The sequence below is a fragment of the Suricata suricatta genome, chromosome 9, assembly GCF_006229205.1.
Source record: "Suricata suricatta isolate VVHF042 chromosome 9, meerkat_22Aug2017_6uvM2_HiC, whole genome shotgun sequence".
Taxonomy (NCBI): domain Eukaryota; kingdom Metazoa; phylum Chordata; class Mammalia; order Carnivora; family Herpestidae; genus Suricata; species Suricata suricatta.
Genome location: NC_043708.1, coordinates 100,312,771 through 100,337,487, shown reverse-complemented (window position 1 = coordinate 100,337,487; position 24,717 = coordinate 100,312,771). Strand labels below are relative to the sequence as shown.

The 24,717-nt window shown below is 40.3% G+C and overlaps 1 protein-coding gene across 3 annotated transcripts in view; it reads right to left on the bottom strand.

Moving 5' to 3' along the window:
- TLN2 (talin 2) overlaps nt 1-24,717 on the bottom strand; it is a 368,445-nt gene that overhangs the window by 161,679 nt on the left and 182,049 nt on the right. For all 3 annotated transcript variants that reach the window (XM_029951031.1, XM_029951033.1, XM_029951032.1), the window contains 5 exons: nt 18,384-18,447; nt 17,244-17,348; nt 6,428-6,583; nt 2,302-2,403; nt 1,477-1,553 (listed from right to left, as the gene is read on the bottom strand). In XM_029951031.1, the coding sequence (XP_029806891.1) occupies nt 1,477-1,553; nt 2,302-2,403; nt 6,428-6,583; nt 17,244-17,348; nt 18,384-18,447 (504 nt within the window). The remainder of the gene's footprint in view (nt 1-1,476; nt 1,554-2,301; nt 2,404-6,427; nt 6,584-17,243; nt 17,349-18,383; nt 18,448-24,717) is intronic.

The window sequence follows — 24,717 nt, the reverse complement described above, 5'->3', positions numbered from 1 at the left end:
CCCTGCCAGGAAGCACTAGCTTACTGATTTCCATCTAACAGTCATTAATTATTCCAAGGACTTAAGGTGTTCTTCAAGAGGGCAACAAGTACGTGAAATGCATCACATCATGTTTGGTTCCAAACTGTGGACTAAAATAGGGGACACATGGAAAAGCACCTTCAAGGTGATTATGAAGCAAATTGGGATAAAGCGATGGAGTATGAAAATGTTAGAGAAGCAATTATTATGACTTAGCAAGTTTGATATGCTTGACTATGCTAGAACTTTCTGACAGTACCCTAGAAGAAACATCACAAGATCCGAACTGACTACTGGCTCTGCCACACGTATGCATCTCAAGTAACTTCCATGAGCTTTGGTTTCCTCAGTCATGAACTGGTAATAATATCTGGTCTATCTCTTACATTGAGGGGTTGTTATTGGGATCAAAGGAGACGGCATGTTAGATATACAGAATATAGACAAGATGACTTATTATGACAATGCTCTACATAACCTAATGGGAACAACTGCTCAGACTTCCCCGAAGTACCACTAATTAGATGTTATTTTAACACATCTCAGCCTCCTTACCTATAAAATGAAGTTAAAGTGAGACTATTCTGAATTGAAAATGATAGGAACAGTAAATATTTTACATGCCTTATTAATAACTCAATCATCAAAATAAGACTTATAAGGTGGTACTATCCCTTTTCTCATTTTATTTTTAATTTAAAAAAATTTTTAAATGTTTATTTATTTTTGAGAGAGAGAGAGACACACACAGTGTGAGTAGAGGAGGGTCAGAGAGAGGGAAACACAGAATCAAAAGCAGGCTCCAGGCTCTGAGCTGTCAGCACAGAGCCTGACGCGGGGCTCGAACCCATGAAATGTGAGATGATGACCTGAGCTGAAGTCGGCCGCTTAACCGACTGAGCCACCCAGGCGCCCCAATCCTTTTTCTCATTTTATAGTTGAGATAAAGGGGCAGAAGAAATCTGTAATGCCCTCAAGGCCACACATGAAAAAAAAAGAGACCCTAGATTTGAACCCAGTAAGTTTAGCTCCAGAGTCCATGTTTTTAAGCATTTCTGCTGCCTCATGACACAGGTTATAAACAGTAACTCCTCCATTGGCTAGACCCCTGCCCCAAATGGCACAGAATTAAACAGAGGCCCACTTTCTGGTCTTTGACAAAAATGATGTCATTTAAATGAGCTACTGCAGACAGGATTCATGAATATCAAAGACGAGAGGTAAACACCCCATCTTGTTCAGTAGACACAGAACCTCCACAGCCTCCTCCTCCCACCAGACATATTCAACACTGATAATGATGGTCTGGGGACCACACTTCGAGAAGACTCCTCTATGTCATCCACTGTCATCTCTGCCATGTATCGGACTTCACGATAACTGCCCCCCTGAGTTGGCATGAAACCTGCCCATTTAGGGAGAAGGCAGTTCTCCAGTATTCTTAATAATACTTACTTTTTCGGGGAAACAGACTCTTCCAGCATAGTCGACTCTTCATCCCCCTCTAATCCAAATCTATCTTTGCTTTGTTTCTGAGGTAGAACGAGACCAAAAAAAAAGAAAAAAGGAAAAAAAAAAAACAACCCACAAACTTAGCAGGTTTTGACACAGAACCTCTTATGATACCTTTTACAAAAAGCTACACAAGCAACAATGTTGACATTTACCCAAAATCCCTTGTATTGAACTAAAGGATAGGTGAACGAAAACCAAAGTAACAATACAAAATACATTATTTAACATAATATAGAGATAAGGGTGTTCTATGTTTATTATTGCATAGACTAAATCTCGTACAGTTAAAATCAAGACACAGATACTGATGTTCTGGTAGAACTTGGTGATTTCAGTAGGTTGTATCTCGAAGATGTGGTCAATCGTAGCATACCGCTATGGCCTATAACCCCATTAAGTTTGATAAAAAAATATTCATGAAAATACCAGGAACATTTTCAGACCCTAACCCTGGGTTTCTAAAGAGGCTAGAAGGCGTAACATAACTACCTAGAGGGGAAGATCGTGAGCGGTTAGCTAGTCTCATTCATTAGCTACGTGAAGCACTACTGTTTACTACCTGGCGGTAATATCCTAAATATGAACTGCGCTAAAATGGAAGTTCTCACAGGATCTTGAGATGAAAGGCTGCACACTAAGCAATCTTAACACTAAGATTAAATTAGTGGCTCAAGTAATTAAAATTAGATGCGCCCCCACCCCCACAGCAACATCACTCAGTGTTTTGAAAAAGCAGCTTTTCCAATTTCTATCGGTATGAAATACCTTTTTGAGGATGATGTCAATGTAGCCTGCAATCAGCTGGGATATTTGCTCTCCCTCAGTGGTTTGTACTGAATAGTAGCTTTCTTGATACTCCCCAAAATCCTGGAAACACAGCATTAGAAAAATTGCAATGTAAGTACCTTATAGGTCTGCAGTTTTAAGGGTAAACAGGTCCACTCTGGGAAGAAGATGACCTAGACTCTCTTTTCCCTTCTCTTCACTTCTAAACACAACTGAACCCCCTAAAATATGTTCAACAAAGAGTAAAAGTGCTCTGAAAGCTGGACAGGTAGACTGACCGGAAACCACAGTACTTGAGAAATCACTGTCTGGTGAGTTCTTGGGTTTCTTTTGGAATCTATTACCCTCAAGGATAAGTGCCTGAAACCTAGAACCTCCAACAGGCAGGATTTCCAAAGCCTGTTCTTTCTCACCAAAGGACCAGGAGAGGAAAAGCCCAACAGAGATCTATCTGGGAGCCTCAACCCAGCTCCAAAACCTGGGCTGGCACTCGGCAGCTGCTGAGCAGTGAACGTCCAGCATCCCAGTCCCTGCTCCATGACTCAGACAGGCAGGTGGGCTGATCCTTTTTCAGCAGTGGTCACAGTGAGGTTTTCTGTCTTCCTGCCCTCCACCCACTGGCATCAACAGAGACAGGCCCCTTGGCTTCTGTCTCCCCCACCAAAGTCCACCCAGCAATAGCAGGTACTCCAAAGAAGTGCTTTCTCAAACAGCACCATCAGGGTTTCAGTAGGAACCTCAGTAGCCTCAAAACAAAGCAGTCCAGAACAGTAGTGTGAGGGCTCAGAAAATTAGCTGTCACTGTAACCAAAGCCCACAAAAGGAGGCCAGAACACTACGCACTAAAACTCAACAAGGTGACTATCTGATAAAACAAAAATGAAGATCAAGAGTCTCCTAACTTAATAACCAACATGTCTAGTTATAATTAAAAAAAAATCACTACCCCCATCAAAGAGACAAGGTGATATAAATAAGCAAACATCATCAATGGATGCCAATATTGAGCCGCATCAGATATTAGAATTATCTGATAGAGATTTTACAGCAGCCATCACAAAAAAATGTTTCAATGACCAGTTACAAATTTTCCTGAAACAAACAGGAGGTTTCAAGAAAGGAACAAGTCAGGAGGACCATATAAAAATTATAAAAGTGAAAAAATGTAATAACCAAAACAGAAAAACTCACATGATAAAGTAAACAGTGTGGAGATAAGAGAGCATAGAGTCAGTAGACATGAAAACAGATTAATAAAATTTAGTCAGTCTCAAAAGTAGAAAGAACACAGACTAAACAAAAGCCAAAAAAAAAAAAAACAAACCAAAAACAAAACCCTAAACAAACAAAAAACCCACAAACCACACCTTCAGGGATCTGGGAGGCAATAACAAAAGATGCAACATTCATATCATCAGAATCCCACAGTGAATGAAAAAAAAAGTATTCAAAGAAATAAATGGCTCAAAATATCCCCAAATGAAAGAGATACAGCTACAAATTCAAGAAGCTGAAATACTAAAACATCCATACCAAGAACTTAAGAAAAGGACGTATTATCTATTAATGAAAACCAACTTGATCAGGCGTTCAAGTGGTATGGCCGTAGACACCAGTGGCAGTGAACACCAACTAGAATGGTCATTTCTACTCTAAGTATGGAGGCCATTTCTCAATGGTTAAAAGAAAGAACTGTCAATGTCAAATCCTATACCTGTCAAAATTATCCTTGATGAATGAAAGGCAAAGAAGGACATTCTCAGGTGAAGGAAAACTAAGAGAATCTGTTGTTAGTAAATCTACCTATCTTTAAAGATTGGCTAAAGGAAGCTCTTCAAACACAGAAAATGATAACAGAAGGCGGCTGCGAAGGTTCAAAAGTAAACAACAGTGGGATAGATAAAAATAGAAGTAAATGTGGTAACCTCTCCTTCACCTCATGTGTCTTCTTTAGTTGTATTCTATGGTTGAAGCAAAGTTATAAGACCATCTCACATGGTGTTCAATGTATACAGAAGTATTTCTTCGAAGAATTATATTCAAAAAGTGGAGAGACAAAGAAACCAAAATAGAAATGAAGTTTCTAGACTTTTCTTGAATTAAATTAAATTCTTACATATATGGTAATATCTAGCTCACTAAGAACACTAAGCAAAGTGATAGGCTTGAAACATTATTAAGAAATAAAAATGGACATCTAAAAAAATGCTTACATAACCTAAAAGAAGGCCAGGAAAACAGGAAAAATAAGCAGGGGGGATAAAGAGCAAAATATTATGAAATGGTAGCCTTAAGCCCTAACATATCAATAATTAGAATGAAATACAAAGAAGATTAAAAAAAACACAACCCAACTTTATGCATTCTATCAAAATCCTATCCCAAGTATAATATAGTTAGGTTGACAGGAAAAGGATGAAACAATATATCATGCAAACATTGATTTTAAAAAGCATGAACGGCTTTATTAAGATTAAGCAGACTTCAGAGCAAAAAAATGTACTAAGAACAAAAGAACATAACCATACAACAATCTCTCCATGAAGATAATAGAGGGATCTTAAATGTACAGGCACCTAACAGAGCTTCAAAATACACAAAGTAAAAAGTGATAGAGATGAAAGAAGAAGAGAAAAATCTGCAATTCTTGATACAGAAGACTGGAATGACACCATCAACTAACAGGGTCTAACTGACATTTCAGAACACTCTTGTCAAGTACTCAGGGAACATCTCCTAGAAGGACCATATCCTGGGGTAGAAAACAAATCTTAAAATTCTAAGACTTGAAATTTTACAGCGTATGTCCTTTGGCCATCACAGAATCAAATGATATATCAATAAAAGGAAGAAAACAGGAGAATATCCAACACTTGTAAGTTAAATTAAGGCTGGGAGTAGAAAGAAACATTGCATGTTACAAACTTTCATCCAACTTTAATAAATTGCAACTCATCACTATTTATCTTCAAAGTAACTTTCAACTACATAGTTGAAAACTAATATTAAAAGACCATTAGCACTGAAAGGTATATAGAAAAACACAGTAGGCCCCTGCCCTAGCCATTCCCATCTTAACTCTTCACTCCTCCCATCCCCAAAGGCAACTACCTTGAACCCTTGCAGCAGTTTCTTATAAATAACATGTTCGTATTGATTTCTTGATTTTTCTGTTTCACAAGTTATCCACAACTTCCTACCATGGAAGACAAGGACTCAGTTCTCTAAGTACAAACACCCCTTTGTGAGGGCCATGCACGGAGAGCTGTTACTAAGTACAGGAGGGAAGAAGGTATGTTTTCTGATGATTCTTTCCAACTGGCAAGAGTCTATCAACCAGCGATCAAACTAGATTAGCTGGAGACTCCCTGTAAAACCCCTTCCTTACACTTTTCGATGGCCTATTGTGAGACATTACCTAGACACAAGCTGGTATTTCAGGTGATCACTAGAGCAGGAGAATAGTACACTTCAGAAGTGCTAAAGAAATGGAAATCCCAACAGTGATGTCTCTTATTGCTCAACTTACCCCACAAAATAACAGACCTATCAGTTCTCACATGTCAATGTAGCTATGGTTAAGGTAGCAACACAACTACACTCTGCTAAGAAGAACTGTTAAGGTCCGAAGGCCTGGGACAACTACATTCCCCCCACTTTCCACATAGTTCATGCTGATAATGTCATCACCATCATCATCTTGTTTGATCTTAGAAACTCCGTCCAACAGGTATTAGGATCCCCCACGTTAAAGCTAATGGCATTAAGGCTCAGAGTGGAGAGACAACTCCAGCAAGGGTACAGAACCGGGAAGTGACCAGCCGGTTTTGAATACCCCAAAGCCTATGCCATTTCCACTATACAGCATGCTGTCTCTAGGCACCTCTAGGAAAACACACCTCAGCAGGATATCACAATGCTCAGGAAATTCTAAAACAGCTAGAGATAAAGAGAGAACCAGTCCCTGGCCTCTGTGAACCTCCGCCTTCTGTCTGTCTCCACACTGCTCCCCTGGGGTCAGGGAAACCCAGAGGGCTTGCATTCCCTCTCCTGGCCCACAGTATCATGCAAGGCCATGTCGGTCCTCCCTGTTGCCTGTCTGTACCAGCGTGAAGCTCTTGGGTGAGGCTGCCCAGCGCTTCACGGTGGTGAGTGGCCACTCCTGCAGCACTTCCTTGGTCTTCTCATCCACGCGCATCACTGAGTCCTTAGTGATGCCCAGCAAGCGAGGCACAAGCTTGTTCTTGCCTTTCATCTTTTCCTGAAACAGGAAGTACCAAGGGTTAGTGTTCATCCTCTGAATACATCTGATTTTACCAAGTAATCAGTGATTTCATGAGGTTCTACTTGAAGTCACCTACATACATTATGCTTCAAAATAAGCAGGGCTCCTGGACAAGCAGGGTCTGGGGACTAGGTGAATAACTCACTAAACTAAAGGGATGGAAGCTAAAACAGGGACATCAGAAGACTGGAAAGATCTACAAAGGCACACTTCCCAGAAAGAGATGCTGTTCGGGACAACAGGTGCCTCCAAAAACAGACTGTGACAAACAGAAGGGACAGAGAAGATATTTAGGGAAGTGGCAGTTAAGGTGAATTTCAAAAAGTAATCACTTCTAGTAGCCAACTCAGTGAATAACAAAAAAGGGTTAAGGTGGAATTTAAATATGGCATGTAAGCTTTTTAAGATTAAGTAAAACTCTGCCAAAGTAGCATTTTCTCATTATGAAGAGACACACACAGACCTTTTTTAAAATACCTGAAATATATTTCCTTTTGAATTCTTTGTTTTGGTATTTGTATGTATATATACTGACTCTGAAAAGGCTTTTACATTTTTTTAATGTTTATTTATTTTTGAGAGAGAGGGAGAGGGAGAGAGAGAAATAGTTGGGGGGAAGAGCAGAGAGCAATGGAGACAGAATTTGAAGCAGGATCCAAGCTCTGAGCTGTCAGCACAGAGCCTGATGCAGGGGTCAAACTCACAAGCTATGAAATCATGACCAGAGCTGAAGTCAAATGCTGAACCAAGTGAGCTACCCAGGTACCCCCAAAAAGTCTTTTATGATTAGCTTTAACAATAATCATGTCGATTACAATAATGGATCCCTACTTCACACTCATTCCCAAATAAATGTAAGATATTTATAATTCATGAAGAACATATAGGTGGATATTTTTGTGATTACTAGCCAGGAAATGACTTTGAAGCAATAACACAAAAATAAAGAAAATTCATAAAGGGAAAGATCAACATCTTTAACTACAAATATACAGACTTTGATACATCTAAAAAACAGAAAAGTAGGAGAAAAAGAAAGAAAACTCACCATAAACAAAATTAAAAAGTAAATGACTGAGGATAATACAATTATGATAATGAAAGACTTTATATATTGTATATGTGAAAGGTTATCATAGATTGACCAAAGAACACAAACAGAAAATGTGTTTAAAGTAATAAGGTAGATTTTCATCTGAGGGGGGAAGGGGAAGATGGCGGTGGAGCAGTAAGACCCCAAGCTAGCCTCATCCCATGAATATAACTGGATAACTATCAAATCATCCTACACATCCCCAAAATTGACCCAAAGACTGGCAGAACAAACTCCACAGCTAACGGCAGAGAAGAGGCCACAGTGAAGAAGGTAGGGGGTGCAGAGATGCAGCTTTGTAAAGAAATGGATCATAGCCGCTGTGCTCAAGAGGAAACCGTGATTGTGGAGAAGAGCTTGAGACAGATTAGCACATAGGGAATCACATGGGGGAAACGAATCCCCATAGCAAATGGCTTAGAAAGCAAGAAGGGCTGGATTTCTTGAGTTCTTGAAACCAGTGGGGCTTAAAACGTAGAGCTTCAAAGGTCATTGGATGTGGATTGAAAAGCATGGGGGGCATTGGGCTGATACTGCAGAGAAGGCAGGACAAAAAGCTCACGGACATACAGTGTGGAAACAGCTAGGGTACACAGTTGGGACACCCCAGAGAGGCAGCATTCATAGGGAGACTTCTATGGAAACACAAGAGCTAGCAGGTCCCATTTCCCTTCCCTGCCCCTCAGCATAAGTATAAGGCCTGGTGCAGGGAATCAGTGCAGTGCCAACACTTGCTATCTAACTTATTTTCACCAAGCTCACCCGACACTCTGATGGAAGTGCCCTTCTCAGTAACACTTGCCTCAGTCCCCATATAGTGGGTCCCTCTCCTCCAGAAGTTGGGCCCAAACCCCTGACCACTCTGCATCTCCTGATCCAGGAGTTTTACAAGGCCTTGGTTCTGGTGGCAGTGGTGACAGGTCTCGCCTCACAGACCAAAGCACATCTAGTTAAAACAGGTCACCATCAGGCCAAGGACCACACATTGCCCACAACAGGCAAAGAGAGCCTCTGCAGATGACTAGCCTGAAGGATAAAGTGGTCAGGGCACAACGGCAGAGCGCATGCAGCACATAATGGAGATACTCCTGGCAGCACCAGGCCCTGGAGCACAGAGGACACTACAATGCAGAGAGCACTATACGACCTCTTCTTCATAAAGCCATTACTTTCAAGAACAAGAGACATAGCTGACATTCCTAACACAGAGAAACAGAGACACAGATAAAATGAGAAGATAGAAGAATTTTTCTCAAATGAAAGAACAAGGGCATGGCCAGAGATCTAAGGAAAAACACACATAAGTTACATGCCTGATAGAGAAAATAATGCAATGTCATAAGGCTATTCAATGGACGTAAGAAAAGCATGGGGAAGAATGGAGAATATCAGTGAGACCATTAATACAGAGATGACGAATAATACAGCAGAGATAAAGACACATGAAAACATGGTCATCATTACTGATCATCAGGGAAGTACAAATCATCCCACAAGGAGATACCACCTCACACCTGTCAGAATGGCTACAATCAAAACCACAAGAAACAACAGGTGTTGGCAAGGATGTGGAGAAGAAGGAAACTTCTTGCACTGCTGGTGGGAATGCAAACTGGTGCAGCCACTCTGGAAAACAGTATGGAGGTTCCTCAAAAAGTTAAAAATAGAACTCCCCTAGGATCCAGTAATCACAGTACTGAGTACTAAACCAAAGAATACAAAAAACACTCGTTCAAAGGGATACATACATGCCTATGTTTATGGCTGCATTATTTATAATGGCCAAGATATGGAAACAGCCTGACTCCATTTTTTGATGAATGGGTAAAGAAGATGTATGTTTGTATGTGTGTATATATATATATATAAAATGAAATATTATTCACCATTAAAAAAACAAAATCTTACCATTTGCAATGACATGGACGGAGGCAGACAGAACAATGCTAAGTGAAATAAATCAGTCAGAGAAAGATCAATACATGATATTTAAGAAACAAAACAAATGAGAAAGGGGGATAAAGGAGACAAATTAAGCAAGGGACTCTTAATTATAGACAACAAATGTTACCCAAGGGGTGTTTGGAGGGGGATGGATGAAATAGCTGATGGGGATTTAACAGGGTGCTTATGATGGGCTTAAAATAATAAGTTAAAAGTCTAAAAGAAAAAATCAAGTAAAAAATAAGCAATTAGATTAAGTTTTCACTTATATAAAATAGAGGGTTTTTTTTTTTTTAATTAACATTCAGAATTGAAGGTATGAAGGAGAATCACCTTTGATGGGAATTTAAAGTGGCAAAGTCTTTATGGAAGGAAATGTGTCAATGTTGATCCAAAGCTATAAAAATGTTCCCCCTTTTGACACAGCCTGCTTTAAGAAAGTTATTCAAGGACAAGGTGTGAATATGTGTAAAGATTATGCTGCAAGAAAGCATAGCTACAGTTTATCACAGTGAAAAACAAGTAAATCAGGGAACAGCCAAATAACAGAGTATTCTACAATCATTAACCATCCTATGATTGGAAGGACACCTGGGGGGGTGTCTCAGTTGGTTGAGCGTCTGACACTTGATTTTGGCTCAGGTCATGATCCCAGGATCCTGAAATTGAGCACTAAGGTGGGCTCCATACTGAGTCTGGAGCCTGTTTAAGATTGCCCCTCCCTCCTCCCTCCCTCCCTCTCTCTCCCTCCGTCTCTCTCTCTCTCTCTCTCCCACTCCCTCACTTGCACACTCTAAGAAAAAAAGATAAATATGATTGGAAAACAATAGGATTCATGACAATAAATTTGCAATATAGTAAAAAATAAATACCGTTTGTGTAGCATGGTGCTACATGAAACGAAATTTGAAAAAGATTTTTAAAATAAAATTCAAAACAAAATTTTAAAAATAAAAATTTCATTACATGATAGTGATGATCATCTCCAGTGATTTGTATCACTTTCTTGCACTTTTCCTTATTCCTTAAATTTTACTTAAAATCAATTCGCTTAAAAATTCCCTTAAAAATGATTTCATATTTCTATTGTTATCAGGAAAAAAAACCTTCCTAAATATTTGCTGAAACCTAGCAATGTCTCAATGATTATTCTCAGAAGAATACACTTACAAGTCAGCACAAATTCTCTATGTATACAAAGGGACAATTTTAAAATAACAGACATGTGCTAGGTAGTTAATATTATTCATGGATTTTCAGGGCATCCCCCAAATGTTGGTATCATCATCCTCATTCTGCAAAGGAAGAGATCAGTCACTTATCCAAGGCAAATAGTAGTGAGCAGTAACCCCATGATTTGAACACAAATCTGAGCAGCTCCCAACTGTGTGACCTTGAAAGTGGACTGTCTACCACACCGTACTGTATTCTGGTGAAAGCGCTCAGAGAAAAGACAAAAATCCATTCCCCACCCCCCTCAGCCTCCTGCGGGCAGTTCGTAAGCCAGCTGACAATGAAGGTCGATGCCCAGCTCCAGCTTCCTCCCCGGAGGAGGAGAAAATAGGATCAGGAATCTGTGGGGGTGTCTGAGAAGGGGAATAAGGCGGTCGAAGCAGCTCTCAGTCCTTAACAAGTAAGCACTGAGTAGAGTCAGATTCTTTGTGAAGAGGCCAGTTCCACGAGGGGAGAAATCCATGCAGGATGGCTGATGCCAGCTTAGTCTAATCCGGCTTCAGGAGCCACACTGAGATTTAGGTGAAGGAGTTCTAGGCAGTGAGTCACACAGGGTTGGCACGAGCCCAGCTGCTGGGACCAGGAAGGGGAGATGAAATAAAATACGGTTTGCAGCTGTTGCTTTCAGCCTCTTCCACCTGCACGTCCCTGCGAGGGGCTTTGGGGTGAGGGAACACAGAACTGTGACGGATTGCCCGGACCCTGGTGGAGCTCGTTCTGCACGGGAGACCCAGTCACAGTGAACAAGCCAACAACTTGTAGGGGGCATTCCATCAGAAGAGCACGATTAGGCAGAAGGGGATAGAAGAAACACAGAAAATGCTGAAACCTAGCACCAGAGACCACTGTCAAGGGATGAAATTATTTCAGTGCCTGTCCACAAAATGCACAGCAGCTGGAGAAAGTTAAAATGGAGAAGCGCTCAGCTCAGTGCTACCCACGTAGGTTCTTCTCTTTAGCCCTTCCTTAGAACCGCAGTGGTAGAGGCTCAAGATTAGGAGGAGAGGCTCCTTCTTCCTCCCTGTATCGCCCACATCTCAGCCCTGACCTGGTCTTCCCAACCTTCAGCTACATGGATCAGCATCCTTTCATCTCCAGCAGAAAACCGGCTGGGCAGGCCCCGGTGAAGACCTGTCTCTCATACGCAGACACACGGAGAGACTATAGCTACAATTCTGTAGAAACTTCTCCCAGGTGGTCCTCATTCGGTTGGTTTTGTTTTGAAGATGTCTTGAGCTTATATAACTTAGAGATGGGTGAATGTCTGCATTCTTGCAAGAAGGGGCAGGATTCATGAACAAGCCACACCCCTCCTCCTTCTGGTGCATCTCAACCATGAGTGGCCTCGGCCCTGGTGGCTGGTTGTGGTCAAGCCTGCTCTTCTTCTGACTCTTCCCACTGGTGTGGCGATGAGCTGACGATTCTTCCATCACCTGTGCCTTACGTGGGAGATTCAGAAATGTGTGCGGGGATGCAAGGGAGTTCAGCTTTTTACACACTTTGGCTCTAGGCCTCTGACTTGGATGTGGTCTGAGCCTATGACTAGGCTGTGGTCTGAGCCTGTGACCTGGCTGTGCTCATGAGAATTCTACCTTGGCTTGGTTCCAAAGTGCTGGCTTGTGTGCTCTACTGTTCTCAGTACATGTTATTTCTTTTAGGGGCATGGAAGAAAGGGATGGAGGCTCAAGAGCAAAATGGTGTTGAAGATCCTGTTTGTTAGCCATTTTTCTCTAGCAACTGGCAATCTATTTCGACTTAATTCTTGTTCCTGAGAGGCTCCGAATGCCATCTGTGATGTTTTCATAGTTAAGAGGAGATGAGGGTCAGCTCCCCAGGAATCTCACCTCAAGGCTCTGGTTGTGGCCACAGGCAAAATTCAAGACAAATTTATAAATGAGAAAGAAGGTTTCCACAAGAATTTCCTGGAATGAAACAAGGTCCTTTGCAGATCATAGGAAATGGCTTACCATTGCTGATGGGGTTGTGATTAGTGGATCAAGATAAAATGCAAATGAAGTCAATGTACAAGGAAGACTGTAGACATTTATAGTTTCCATTCATGGAGATTGCATACGTCACAGTCCCGTTTTCTCTGTCATCTCATTTAAACTTCATAAAAGGTCACAATTTTATAGGTGAGCAAACAGGCATAGAGATGGAAGGTAAAGTAACTTATCAAAGGTAAAACTAAGAGGCAAAACCAGAACCCAAATCCAGGTCTCTCTTTTCAAAGCACCTGTTCCTAGCCACTGAGAATATTGCCACACTAAGCGGTTCCCTGTGGACTCAACACATGGCATACAGACATTCTCCACATCAGAGTCGGCCGACTACAGCGAGTGCTAACACCCACTTTTTGCCTGCTTTTTTATGGCCTGAGAGCAAAGAGTGAATTTTCTATTTTTAAGCAGTTGGAAAAAAAATCACAAGAGGAATAATACTATGTGACATGTGAACATTATATGAAATTAAAATTTCAGAGCCCATAAGTAAAGCTTTACAGGAATCTAACCATGATCATTCATTTATATATTGCCTATGGCTGCTTTCAGGCTACACGGGCAGAGATGAATAATAGTATGGCCTGCAAAGCCTAAGATAGTGACTGTTTGGCCCTTCACTGGAAAACTTTGCGAACTCTTGCTCTACATCGTGGATGCTAAAAGCCCATTAGAAGCTGAAAGATTCAGGAGCCAGGAACTAGGAAGATGTGGGAAGAATTGAGTGGCTGGGATAATCTAAAGTTTATCAAATATCCTTACTTTCCAGGCACTACCCTGTGTAGGTATGATCACTCCCATTTTTCAGATGAAGAAACTGAGGCTGAGGGGGCTTACAGATGTTTCTCAAAGTCCGACAAGTTTCTGCTGTTTCCCACATCGGTGTATGCTGCTGTCCTGGGTTCCAGGCCAATCCTTCGGACTCCCAACACCCAGGCACTTTCTTTTATAATGACAAAATATAATGCTCTGAATATTAGGACATGTTCACAGATACGGACGAAAATATGACAGAAGTACCTGTAAACATATCTAACCACCCTGAGAATATCTACGACTAATCTTAAGGCCATGTGGTATGATGAAGGGTGTTCACTATCAATATTAAAATGTTTCATAAATTATAATTTCACTGATGTATTTACATTTCTAATAGCCTATACAGTAAGAAATGAGAAGTTATTCACTCATTTTTTAACTTCCTAAATCACGACAATCCAACTCTTTTACAATGTAATGGCAAGTCTAGGTTGGAGTTCTATAAAAAAAATTGATATTTACACTTTGAAAAGACTTACTATCCCTTAGCCATACAATTTGTGTGTGTGTGTGTGTGTGTGTGTGTGTGTGTGTGTGTGTGTAAGCTAGTCTGCATGGGATCTCTTTTATTCATGGATCCTAAATAGCTGTGCTAATCTATACACACACACATTAATTCATGCTGTTCACATGTCCTGTACATTTATTTGACCAACTTACTGATTTTAAAAGTAACTCTAAAAGTTAAAATGACTGTGTGTAGTATTACAGCATGTAATACTGTAGGCTGAAATTATGCTAAGTGAATAGACAAGTTAATAATATTAACTTTCCTAATTCATGAACCTGAGATATCTTTCCATTTATTTGTGTCATTTTCTATTTCTTTTACTAGTGCCTTAAAGTTTTCAGTGTATCTTTTACTTCATTGGCTAAATTTATTCCTAGGTAGTTATTATTTTTGAGGTTCTTATAAATGGGACTGTTTTCTGTGTTTCTTTTGTAGATCATTCACTGTATATGAGGCAATCTTATTTGACCTATTGATCTGATTTATTAAGTTTCATATTTCATAATATTAAATTACTCCTCAGTTGTACTACTTTTAAAGTAGAGCAAACTGTGGTCATACAAACTATTTATTAAAATCAAGTTTAGGGGCACCTGTGTGACTCAGTTGGTTAAGCATCTGACTCTTGGTTTTTGGCTCAGGTGAAGATCTCACAGTTTGTAAGATCAAGCCCTGCATCTGGCTCTGTGCTGACAGTGTGGAATGTACTTGGGATTCCCTCTCTCTCTCTCTCTCTGTCCCTGCCCTGCTCATGCTTGCTCACTTTCTCAAAATAAATAAACATTTATAAAAAGAGACCTTATGAAAAAACCAATTTTAAAATATGTGCAAATAGGACCACCGAGGAAAAAATTAAAGTGAGCAGTGTGCTCACTTTCAGAAAGTCACAAAAAATAAAACTAGAGAAAAAGAAAATTTGAATATCTAACATGTATGTGAAAACTAATCCTGGTCTTTCTTCAAAGGGATGTAATTAAAAAAATAAAAGACAAGAAAGGAAGAAGGAGAAAGGAAGAGAAAGAGAGGGAGAAAGAAAGGAAATTTTGATTCTTTTCTTATTTTGCCTTAAATGTTTTTGTAAAAGAAGTTTTCCTTTGTCCAAGTCTGCAAGCCCTTGCAATACCTGGACGATCTGTACTCGATCTCTAATTATTCCACTATCATAAGCATATTTTTCTCAGGCCCTAAATTATCCTTGGAGAACATTTTATTTTTTCTGAAATTTGCTGTTCAAGTGCTCTTCCTAATTATTACATGTAGCTTGCTGCATGCTATGTATTTTCCTAAATTTCCTGACCTATATGCACAACACTGAAACTGTATCAAATGTGATGGTATTAAGGGACAATGATACGAACACAAGAGATGAATCTCACACATGAAGGACTACAGAAAAACTCAAGAGAACACGGACACTGACACCAAAGCACCGGACATGCTGAAAACTTGTTTAACCTTTGTCCCTATGAGGTACCAGAACTCAGCTGCCATCTACTGTTCTTCAAATAATCTGTGAAAAGCAGCCTTTTCTTCTAAAACAAGCAGATCTTGCCATCCGTTCATGGTGAGGACAGAAGGGCCAGGGTGATGAAAGCAGGCAGCTCCAGCTCCAAATGGCTCACCTTGGCCAAAGCAGCAGAGTCAAAGGCAGGGAGCAAGGGCTTTGAAATCAGAGACACATGAATTCGAGTCCTACCTCCTTTGGGTACTAGCCTCGGGGCCCAGCTAAGTCATTTGATCTGTCTGGGCCTCTTTTTCTCATTTATAAAAAGAAAGTTAGAGTAGTAGTTCTTCCAGTGGGCTGTGGGTAGGTTTGAGTAAGATATCATGTCATCGTTGATTCTATGTTCCCGTTATTACTTGGGAGAGGGAGTCATTTTTATCCATAAGGTATCAGCCTCATTCAAAAATTCACTGATCATTAAAAACTCACACTAAATATGAAAAATTCAGCTTCTAAATTATTTTTCTGAAAAGCACAGGGATTCACCTATGCTTTCACCATCTGTGAAGGCTCTGGCCTTTTTTGGGTATAAAACCAAGAGTTGTTTGATTTAAGGAATTCCTCAGCATAAAGCAGATACCTTTCTTCAGTATAACATCTTTGATTCTCCTCAGTCCAAATGAGGCAGCTTCCTCCAATGGGGGGGTAGAGTCAAGAAAAGCATCTCTATCCCCAAACATCCTAGAGGACAGTGTAATTTTCTTCTTTTTCCATTCTCTGTGGGGAGAGCAACCTTCTTAAACCCCCTGACTCTGGCCCTGGGGCTTCTGTTCCTGGACACAGCTACAGCTCAGAGGTAACACTCCCCTCTGTCTAAAGCAACATGAGAAACCTCACCACAGGGTGGAGTTTTCTCCAGAGCCAAGGGCAAGAGGCAGGAAGCCAAGAATCACAGCAAAACAAGTGGAAATCAATGAAACCTATTAGTGAGATGACTAAAATAGAGTATGTGAGGTCAGGATGGACAAAGAGGGAAAGAAGCTAATGAGAGCACTCATCAGTCCACCTAAGAACACACCCATCAAGGGCCTTCATCTTGAATTTCAAAGACACACCTTTCCCTTCTAGTAGGAAGGCAAACAATTCCCAAGAAAACAGATCTGAAGGCCACAGAAAATCCCCAAACTTTTGTAAATTATACAAAGTAAGTACAGTATTTACCACATTAACTTGGTATGCAGTGATCAATAGCCTTCATGTGGTCCAGGACATTCTTGGTAATCCTAAAGTCAGATACTTCCAGAGCAAAGTGTTAACAAGCGGACATAAACATGCTCCTTCAGCGACTTTACACCATCAACAGCGCGCCTAGCCAAGAGACAAGTGCCTGGAAGCCTTTGGAGGCCAGGCTCACTCACCAGTCTTAGAGCTCACACACTTCATGTCTGTCCCATGGCTAAACTCGGGTCACCACTGGCAGATACTTCATCTGCCAATACTAGGGGTCTAGGGACCACAAACCCAGCTTGATAGCAGACACTTTGACAGCGCAGGTGGTAGAGGCAAACACCCTCTGACCCTGCCCAACTTACCTTCACCAGGAAAAAGGACACACCGTATGTCCGGAGGGATCGGGCGAGCTTGACATACTTGACCTTGGCTTCTATTTCACTCATCTCTCCACAGTTCTTATGCTCCTACAAGTGACAGCAGCAAGGACCAGTTATTGGAGTTCTGCCAGCAGGTGGACTTGGGAGAGGTGGTTTAGATATACGGCACATACAGGTGCTGGGATTGATCAATCATTGAATTTTGTGCTGGAGATGTCTCCGTGACACAATGTACCGGCTGACCAAGGATCAGAGCACAGACACAGTTCAAATACAGTTCCTGTTAACTAGAGACAGTTCAAATGCAGGGCCTAGAGATTTTGTAACTATAAACAGCAGTTCCTATAGTGCAGCATGGGAGACCACGGTCCCTGAGTGTTAGTGACTTCTTGGAGAACTCCATATCCCGAAAGGATCAATGCTTTTCAATGAGAGCTAAAACAATGTCCTCTGGGAGAGGTATAATTCTAACATGCATCCAAGATATGTAGTCTCCCAAAGACCAGGATGTGTACATGCTTGCACATCAGAGTGCTTGGAAAGAAGACTGGGTAAAAAATATGTTTTATACATAGGAAATTTCTATTTCAACACCAAAAAAGACTGATATGTTGGATTCATGGATTCACTGGAGTGATTGTTTTATAGCAAAGCTGGTGATGGGGCGCTTTTTTTTTTTTTTTTTTTAACTATTTGCCTAGAACAGACAACTCTCTGACTTTTAGGGAAAATACATGGATTTTAAAAAGACATAAAATTTCAAATTCTAAGCTTCAAAAAACAAATATCAGGACAAAGAAGCTACTTGTAGCTTCTTCCTCAATGTGTTTTAATAGCAAATCACCTTGTTTCGACACTACCAAGATAATGCCTTTGAAATTAAATGTATGCACATTTTTCTCAGAAGGACTAAGTAACCTTTAGCAAGAAGGTACGGATTAAGATAATAAATCTGTCCAGAGTAGAACTGTCAGCTTCTTTACTCTTGAGTCACTAATCATTTATTATATAAGTAGAGTACATGCACAGCGTACGAAACTATTATATGCAGAGGCCCCTCTCATACTAAGAGATGAGGCTAGCGAGTGAGGAGAATAATCAAGTTCTGTACATTTCCAATACCTGAAATATTCTCTTTTCAGCTCCTCTCTGCTTGATGTATTCTTTGGGCAGGAATTCCTTTAGACTGAGAGAGAGAATAAAAAAGAAAAGTAAGGCATTTATTCCACGATGAGAAGGAAAGCAAAGAGACTTTTTGTACACCTCAGTTAAGTCACTAACTCTCCCAGTATTTGATGGCATTATTAAGAACAGACTGTAACACCCCACAATGCGCTTCAATAGGACACAAATATAAAACCAGTCTGATATAAAGGAACAAACTAACATTGAGAAGAAAGAAATTCCATGATACATTGTGAAATGACAAGCAAAGGGTACAAGAGTGTCTTTGTGATAAAGGGAAGGAAGCATTTTTCATTTTATATCATTAATGTGTATTTTTAAAACAATACAAGGACACACCTAGTACTAACTAAAATGATTCTCTATGGAAAGGAGGGAAACACAGGGCAAAGGGAACAAGGTTGGAAACAAAACCTTCAGATATTCCTTATTTTATGGTTATCACTTTAGAACCACTTGAAATCACAACGGGGGAAAGAATTCAACACCTAAAAATCTAAGGCAAACTGAAAAAAATCAACCTAGCTGTTTATCTAGTTGATAGGCTAACTACAGGAGAAAAATGATTTCAAATAACATTGGAAAAAAGTCTTTTGACTATACATCTCTCGTGAGATAGGTCTTCAAGTTAAAATGAACAACAGAAGACATACTAAATATTGATAACTTTATTTTAAAACTATTATTCTCTGCTAAATGTACAAATATACCACACACACTATAAAATCAGGATATATTGCATTATATATAATTAAGATAAATTAAATGATAATTACATTAGTTATTAGAAACCAAACTTTTTAGCATATATTAAAATAAAGCAAGAAAAAAATTTAATGAAAACCCTGCAGTCTTTCATTTGAATTGGAAATATTGGTCTAGATGTCTGATTCATTCTTTTTTCTGAAAAACTTTTTTAGCGTGTCCACAGAGGGGGCTAAGGGAAGAATCACTGGGTGGCAATGAGCACCCCCAAAGCCTTGACCAGGTGGCCTCCAAATGCCATTTCCAGCTAAAAGGAATCAAGGATTCCTGGAGAAGTGACTGATTTGGATTCTGGGGTAGGAAATGGCATCAAATGTTTTGGGGCCTGGGATCAAAGAAGCTATCAAAATGACACTGGATTGACATCCAGGGGTAACCATTGGCCAAAAACAGGATGATTTTTAAAACCTTATACAAAACAAGAGAGAATATAATAAATCTACCATCCAGCTTCAACAATTTTAATTCAAGGCCACTTGTGACTTATCTACTCTGTCACCTATCCCCTCCTCTGGATTATTTTCAAGCAAATCCCACACATGATATAGTTAATTTCATGTGATGGGGTAATCAGAATGTTGGCAAGAATGATGGCCAATCACAAAGGGTAAAAACAACAATCTATAAAATCCCATAAAAATCCTTTAAAATAACCACTCGTCACCTTAATAGGTGGCTAGGGCACCACTCCTACTGAAAACTGAGAAAGGGCAAGAAACAAAGCTAACCAATATAAAAGAAGAAAAGGAGTCTAAAATCATCATTTTATAGCTTCTAATGAAATAAACAATAGATCAAAACAAGCCTGAGTGGCTGCTAAAATCAGTAAGTGACAAGTTAATGGAGAACTTTATAGTAGATGGTTCGGTCTGATTCAAACCCACTTAATTGATTTTATTATCAATCAAACTGGGATAACCAGACAGGACAGGCTTCCTAACTGATGTAACAGAAAGTATACAGCACCACCCAGGAAATATTCTAGTCAATAAAGAACAAGTAAAGATATAATTTAACCTAAATTTAATTAAGATGCTAGATCTAATTATTAGTTTACAAAAAGAGAGAAGATCATGGTAAGCGATACTACCAGGACACAATGAGCCCAAGTCTAACTAAGGCAACTCTATATAAATAATCTAGGTTCCTGACAAATCATTACAGCTTGGTGGTAGGGATGAAAAAGAAGACACAGTAACAGATTAAGGGAGTTTCAAAAAACATATCTTCTACAAAGCTGCAGTAATAAAGACAGTAGAGTACTAACATAAGAATAGACAGGTCAATGGAATAGAATCCGGAGTCCAGAAATTAACCTTTACCTTTAAAGCCAACTGTTTTTCAGCAAAGGAAACTGTTTTTCACTGGAAGAACAACAGTCTTTTTAATAACTGGTGCCCAGACAAGTGGATACCCATGAGCCAAACAATGAAGTTGGACTACTTCACCCCAAACACAAAAATTAACTCCGAATGTGCCAGAGACCTACATTTAAGCTGAAATTGTAAAACTTTTAGGATATAGGAATAAAACGTTATGACTTTGAGTTAGGCTAAGACTTAAAGTACAATACCAGAAGCACATACAGGAAAAGAAGAAATAAGTAGGACTACATCAAAATAATATATTTGGAACTCGAAGTGATACCATTAAGAAAGCAAGAAAGCAGCCTACAAAATGGGAGAAAATACTGCAAATTAAGTACCCGATAAGGAATTTGTATCCTGAATATGTAAGAAATCTTACAACTTAACAATGAGAAGACAATCCAATTAGAAAATGGGGAAGGGATCTGTGAAAACATTTCTCCAAAGAAGATATAGAATTGGCCAAAAGCACACGAAATACGCCTAATATCAGAAGCCATCAGAGATAATAAAAGAAAATTACAATGTGATATCACACATCCACTAAGAGGGCTGCAATAAAAAGATGGACAATAAATGTTGGCAAGGATATGGAGAAACTGGAATCATCATTCATGGCTGGTGGGAATGTAAAATGGTGCAGCTGCTGTGGAAAACAACTTGGTTGTTCCTCAAAATATTAGACAGCAATTCTACTCCTAGGCATGTATCCAGGAAAAATGCAAACACATTCACGCCAACATTTGTACATGAACATTCATAGTTTTTGCTATAGCCAAAGGGTAGAAGCAAGTCAAATGTCCATAAACTGGTGAGAGGATAAATAAAATGTGGTTGATCCATATGATGGAACATTATTCAGCGATAAAAAGGAATTAAGTGTGATACAGGCGCTAGCATGGAAACCCTGTGCTCAGGGGAAGAACACCATCACAAGAGACCACATGTGTTGTCTCATGTATAGGAAACTTTCAGAAGAGACAAATCTATAGAGACAGATAGGATCAGTGCTTGCAGAGGCTGGGGGTGGGCGTGGAGAACTGAGGGGTGGCTGTGAATAGACAAAGGATTTACATCAGGAGGGACACGTGTCTAAAATTAGATTGTGATGGTTGCACAGTCTTGTGAATACACTAAAAAAACACAACTGTACATTATAAATGGGCAAATTATATGGTATGTGAACTATATCTCAATAAAGCTTTTCTTTAAAAAAAATATATTAACCAAATAGAATTTGTATGCTGTGTGTGAATCCTGACATAAAGTAAAATGTTATTTGTGAGACACTGGAGGGAAATTTAACAGAGTCAGGGTATTAGATGATATTACAGGATTATGAATTCTTTTATTTATTTTGAAAGAGCCAAGTGAGCACATATGTGCAAGCAGGGGAGAGGCAGAGAGAGATGGAGAGAAAGAATCCTAAGCAGGCCCCGTGTTGTCAGCACAGAGCCCAAAGAAGGGCTCGATCCCACAAACCATGAGATCATGACCTGAGCTGAAATCCAGAGTGGAGGCTTAACTGACTGAACCACCCCAGATGTCCCAGAATTATTGTTAATTTTGTTAGGTGTTAGGATAGATTTGTGGTGTACATGCTTAAAATTTTTTTTTAATTTTTAATCTGTCAGGAAAACCTACTGAAGTACTTAAATATGAAATAATATACTGCCTGGAATTTGCTCTAAAATACTCCAGCAAAGGGTGTGCCTGGGTGGCTCAGTTGGCTAAGCGTCTGACTCTTGATTTCGGCTCAGATCATGATCTCATGATTTATGAGTTCAAGCCCCACATTGGGCTCTCTGCAGTCAGCTCAGAGCCCACTTCGGATCCTTTGTACCCCTCTCTCTCTGCCCCTACTCTGCTTGTGAGTGCTCATCTCTCCCTCTCTCTCAAAGATAAATAAACATCTTAAAACAATACTCCATTAAAACATAGAGGGGAGGTATGGTGAGGCCAGATTCTAGCCACTTGAACATTCAATGAAGTCTGGTCAGTCTGTAAGCCATTTCCATTGGCAAAAATTTTAAGTAAGTTTTCTGGACTTTCAGAGATCTAGTGGCAGAGCAATCTGCATTTCTGCAGAGCCCAAGTCAGTCAGCAGGGGTGGGGTCTAAGAAAGATCTAAGCAGCAGCACCTTGGACATCATGACTATCATAAAGCAACTTCATGGACAAAAATGTGATTGAGAACTGGAAGGCACCAAGATCACAGAAAAAGAAGGCTGAGTCACAGAGAAGAAACTTAGGTGGGGTCACAGGACTTGTTAGCACCGGGAGCCTTGACCTCCCAGACCAAGAGTGGATCCACCCGGCAACACCGTTTTTCCCAGAAGCACGCTGAAAACGACAGCACAAAAGCATCACGAGTGAGACACTGGACAGTAGCTGCTGTGCTACCAACAAAGGGAGACTTGGCTGTGGTGACCAAAAGCATCCAAAAACGGACCCAAGAACAATGGCTTTTACTAGAAGAATGTCAGATGGCAATGTCTACTGGCCAGGCAGGGGTAGAATATGTTGGGCATTAGTGTCAGCAAAGTTCTGTGTGGCAACAAGCTGCCCTCGATCCGAACTCAGCAAACATTCGTTCCCATTCTTCAGTCAGTACAGAAAGCAACTTCTAGAAGCTTGCATTAGAGGTGTCAGCTTTGATGTCACAGGAGCGGACTTGGGGGTTGATCGTAAGGTATTTGAAAATAGGATGTGTGTGTGCCCATGTGTGGCATGTGTTACTCCCAGTAAACAGTAAAGTGCACAGTGTCAGCGTGAAGCTGGAGGGGGCAGGCCGCCTGTCGCCCCTGCCTGCCAGCCAGCAATGCAGCAGTTCCAGCTCAGTTGTTGTTTTGATTACCAAACACGAGCTTGGAAGGCTCCTAAGCATCTGGGACACGCAGACAAGTGAAATCTCTCAGGCTCCTTTGCGAAAATGGGTCAGACTGTCAAATCTGATTGGACGTTTTTCTCTTAATTAAGCAAGCCCTGGCCAAGCAAAGTCCCTCCCACTGCCTCCTTCAATATCTCCATCTTAAAAAAAATTTTTTTTACATTTATTTATTTTTGAGAGAGAGAGCCAGAGCACGAGCAGGGGAGGAGCGGGGGGTGGGGGGAGGAGAAAGAGAGGGAGAGAGAGAAAGAAAGACAGAATCAGAAGCAGGCTCCAGGCCCCCCAGCACACAGCCCAACGCAGCACTCGAACCCACAAACCGTGAGATCATGACCTGAGGCAAAGTCGGACGTTCAACCAACTGAGCCACCCAGGCGCCCCAATATTCCCATCTTAATAGGGTAGCAGTCTCCTCCTCCAAACCTCCTTACCCCTAGCCTTTTAAAGAACGCCTTTTTCTGGGTGCAGTTGTAACAAGATACTTGATTTCACTAAGGGTGGGCTAGTCTAAGTTCTTCTCACACCCCCAAGATCAATGGGAAATTGAAAATCTGTAGCCAGGAGACTCTTCTCTTGTGAACCCCACTTTTGTCCTGGCCCACTCAGCTGTGCTTGCTGTTCACCCGTGCTGCTGACCAGGCATCACATGATAATGTAATCAGCTAGCAGAGCCCAGAAACTGCTAACCTGGTACAAAAGAAAGCTACTGAATGCTTAAGAAAGGTAAGTATTTTATGTTATTAGATGTGAGAGAACTGTAAAATACTAAAAAGAGAAAACCACGAAAATCTAAAAATAGCTCATCCTTGAATTGCTTCAGGATTGTCTTTAAATTCTCTCCTAGATGACATGGTTCATGCAAGGAAAACAACATAGGACCCCAGTCCACACCAAGGAAAATCTTTGGTCTTTCATCAAAAGATTAGCAAATGAATGAATAAGTTGAAAGTTTAATTTTAGGGTTTCAGAGAGGTAGGTATCATAAATTCTGTACTTTTTGGATTATCAACAGTCTAAACCATGTTGATAGAAGATTTCTGTTAATAGCTGCTGTTTACTGAAAGTCAAACACTGTTTCATGTGCTTTACATGTATAAGCGATTAATTAGATTCTGACAAAAGCCCTTGGAAGAAAATACCCCATTTTATACATGAAACATGAGGTTCATGTGATGCTATATTGTCCCCAATCACAATCAGCAACCTAAGCCTCATCTGCAGTTTCCAGAGACCATGCTCCTAGCCATTC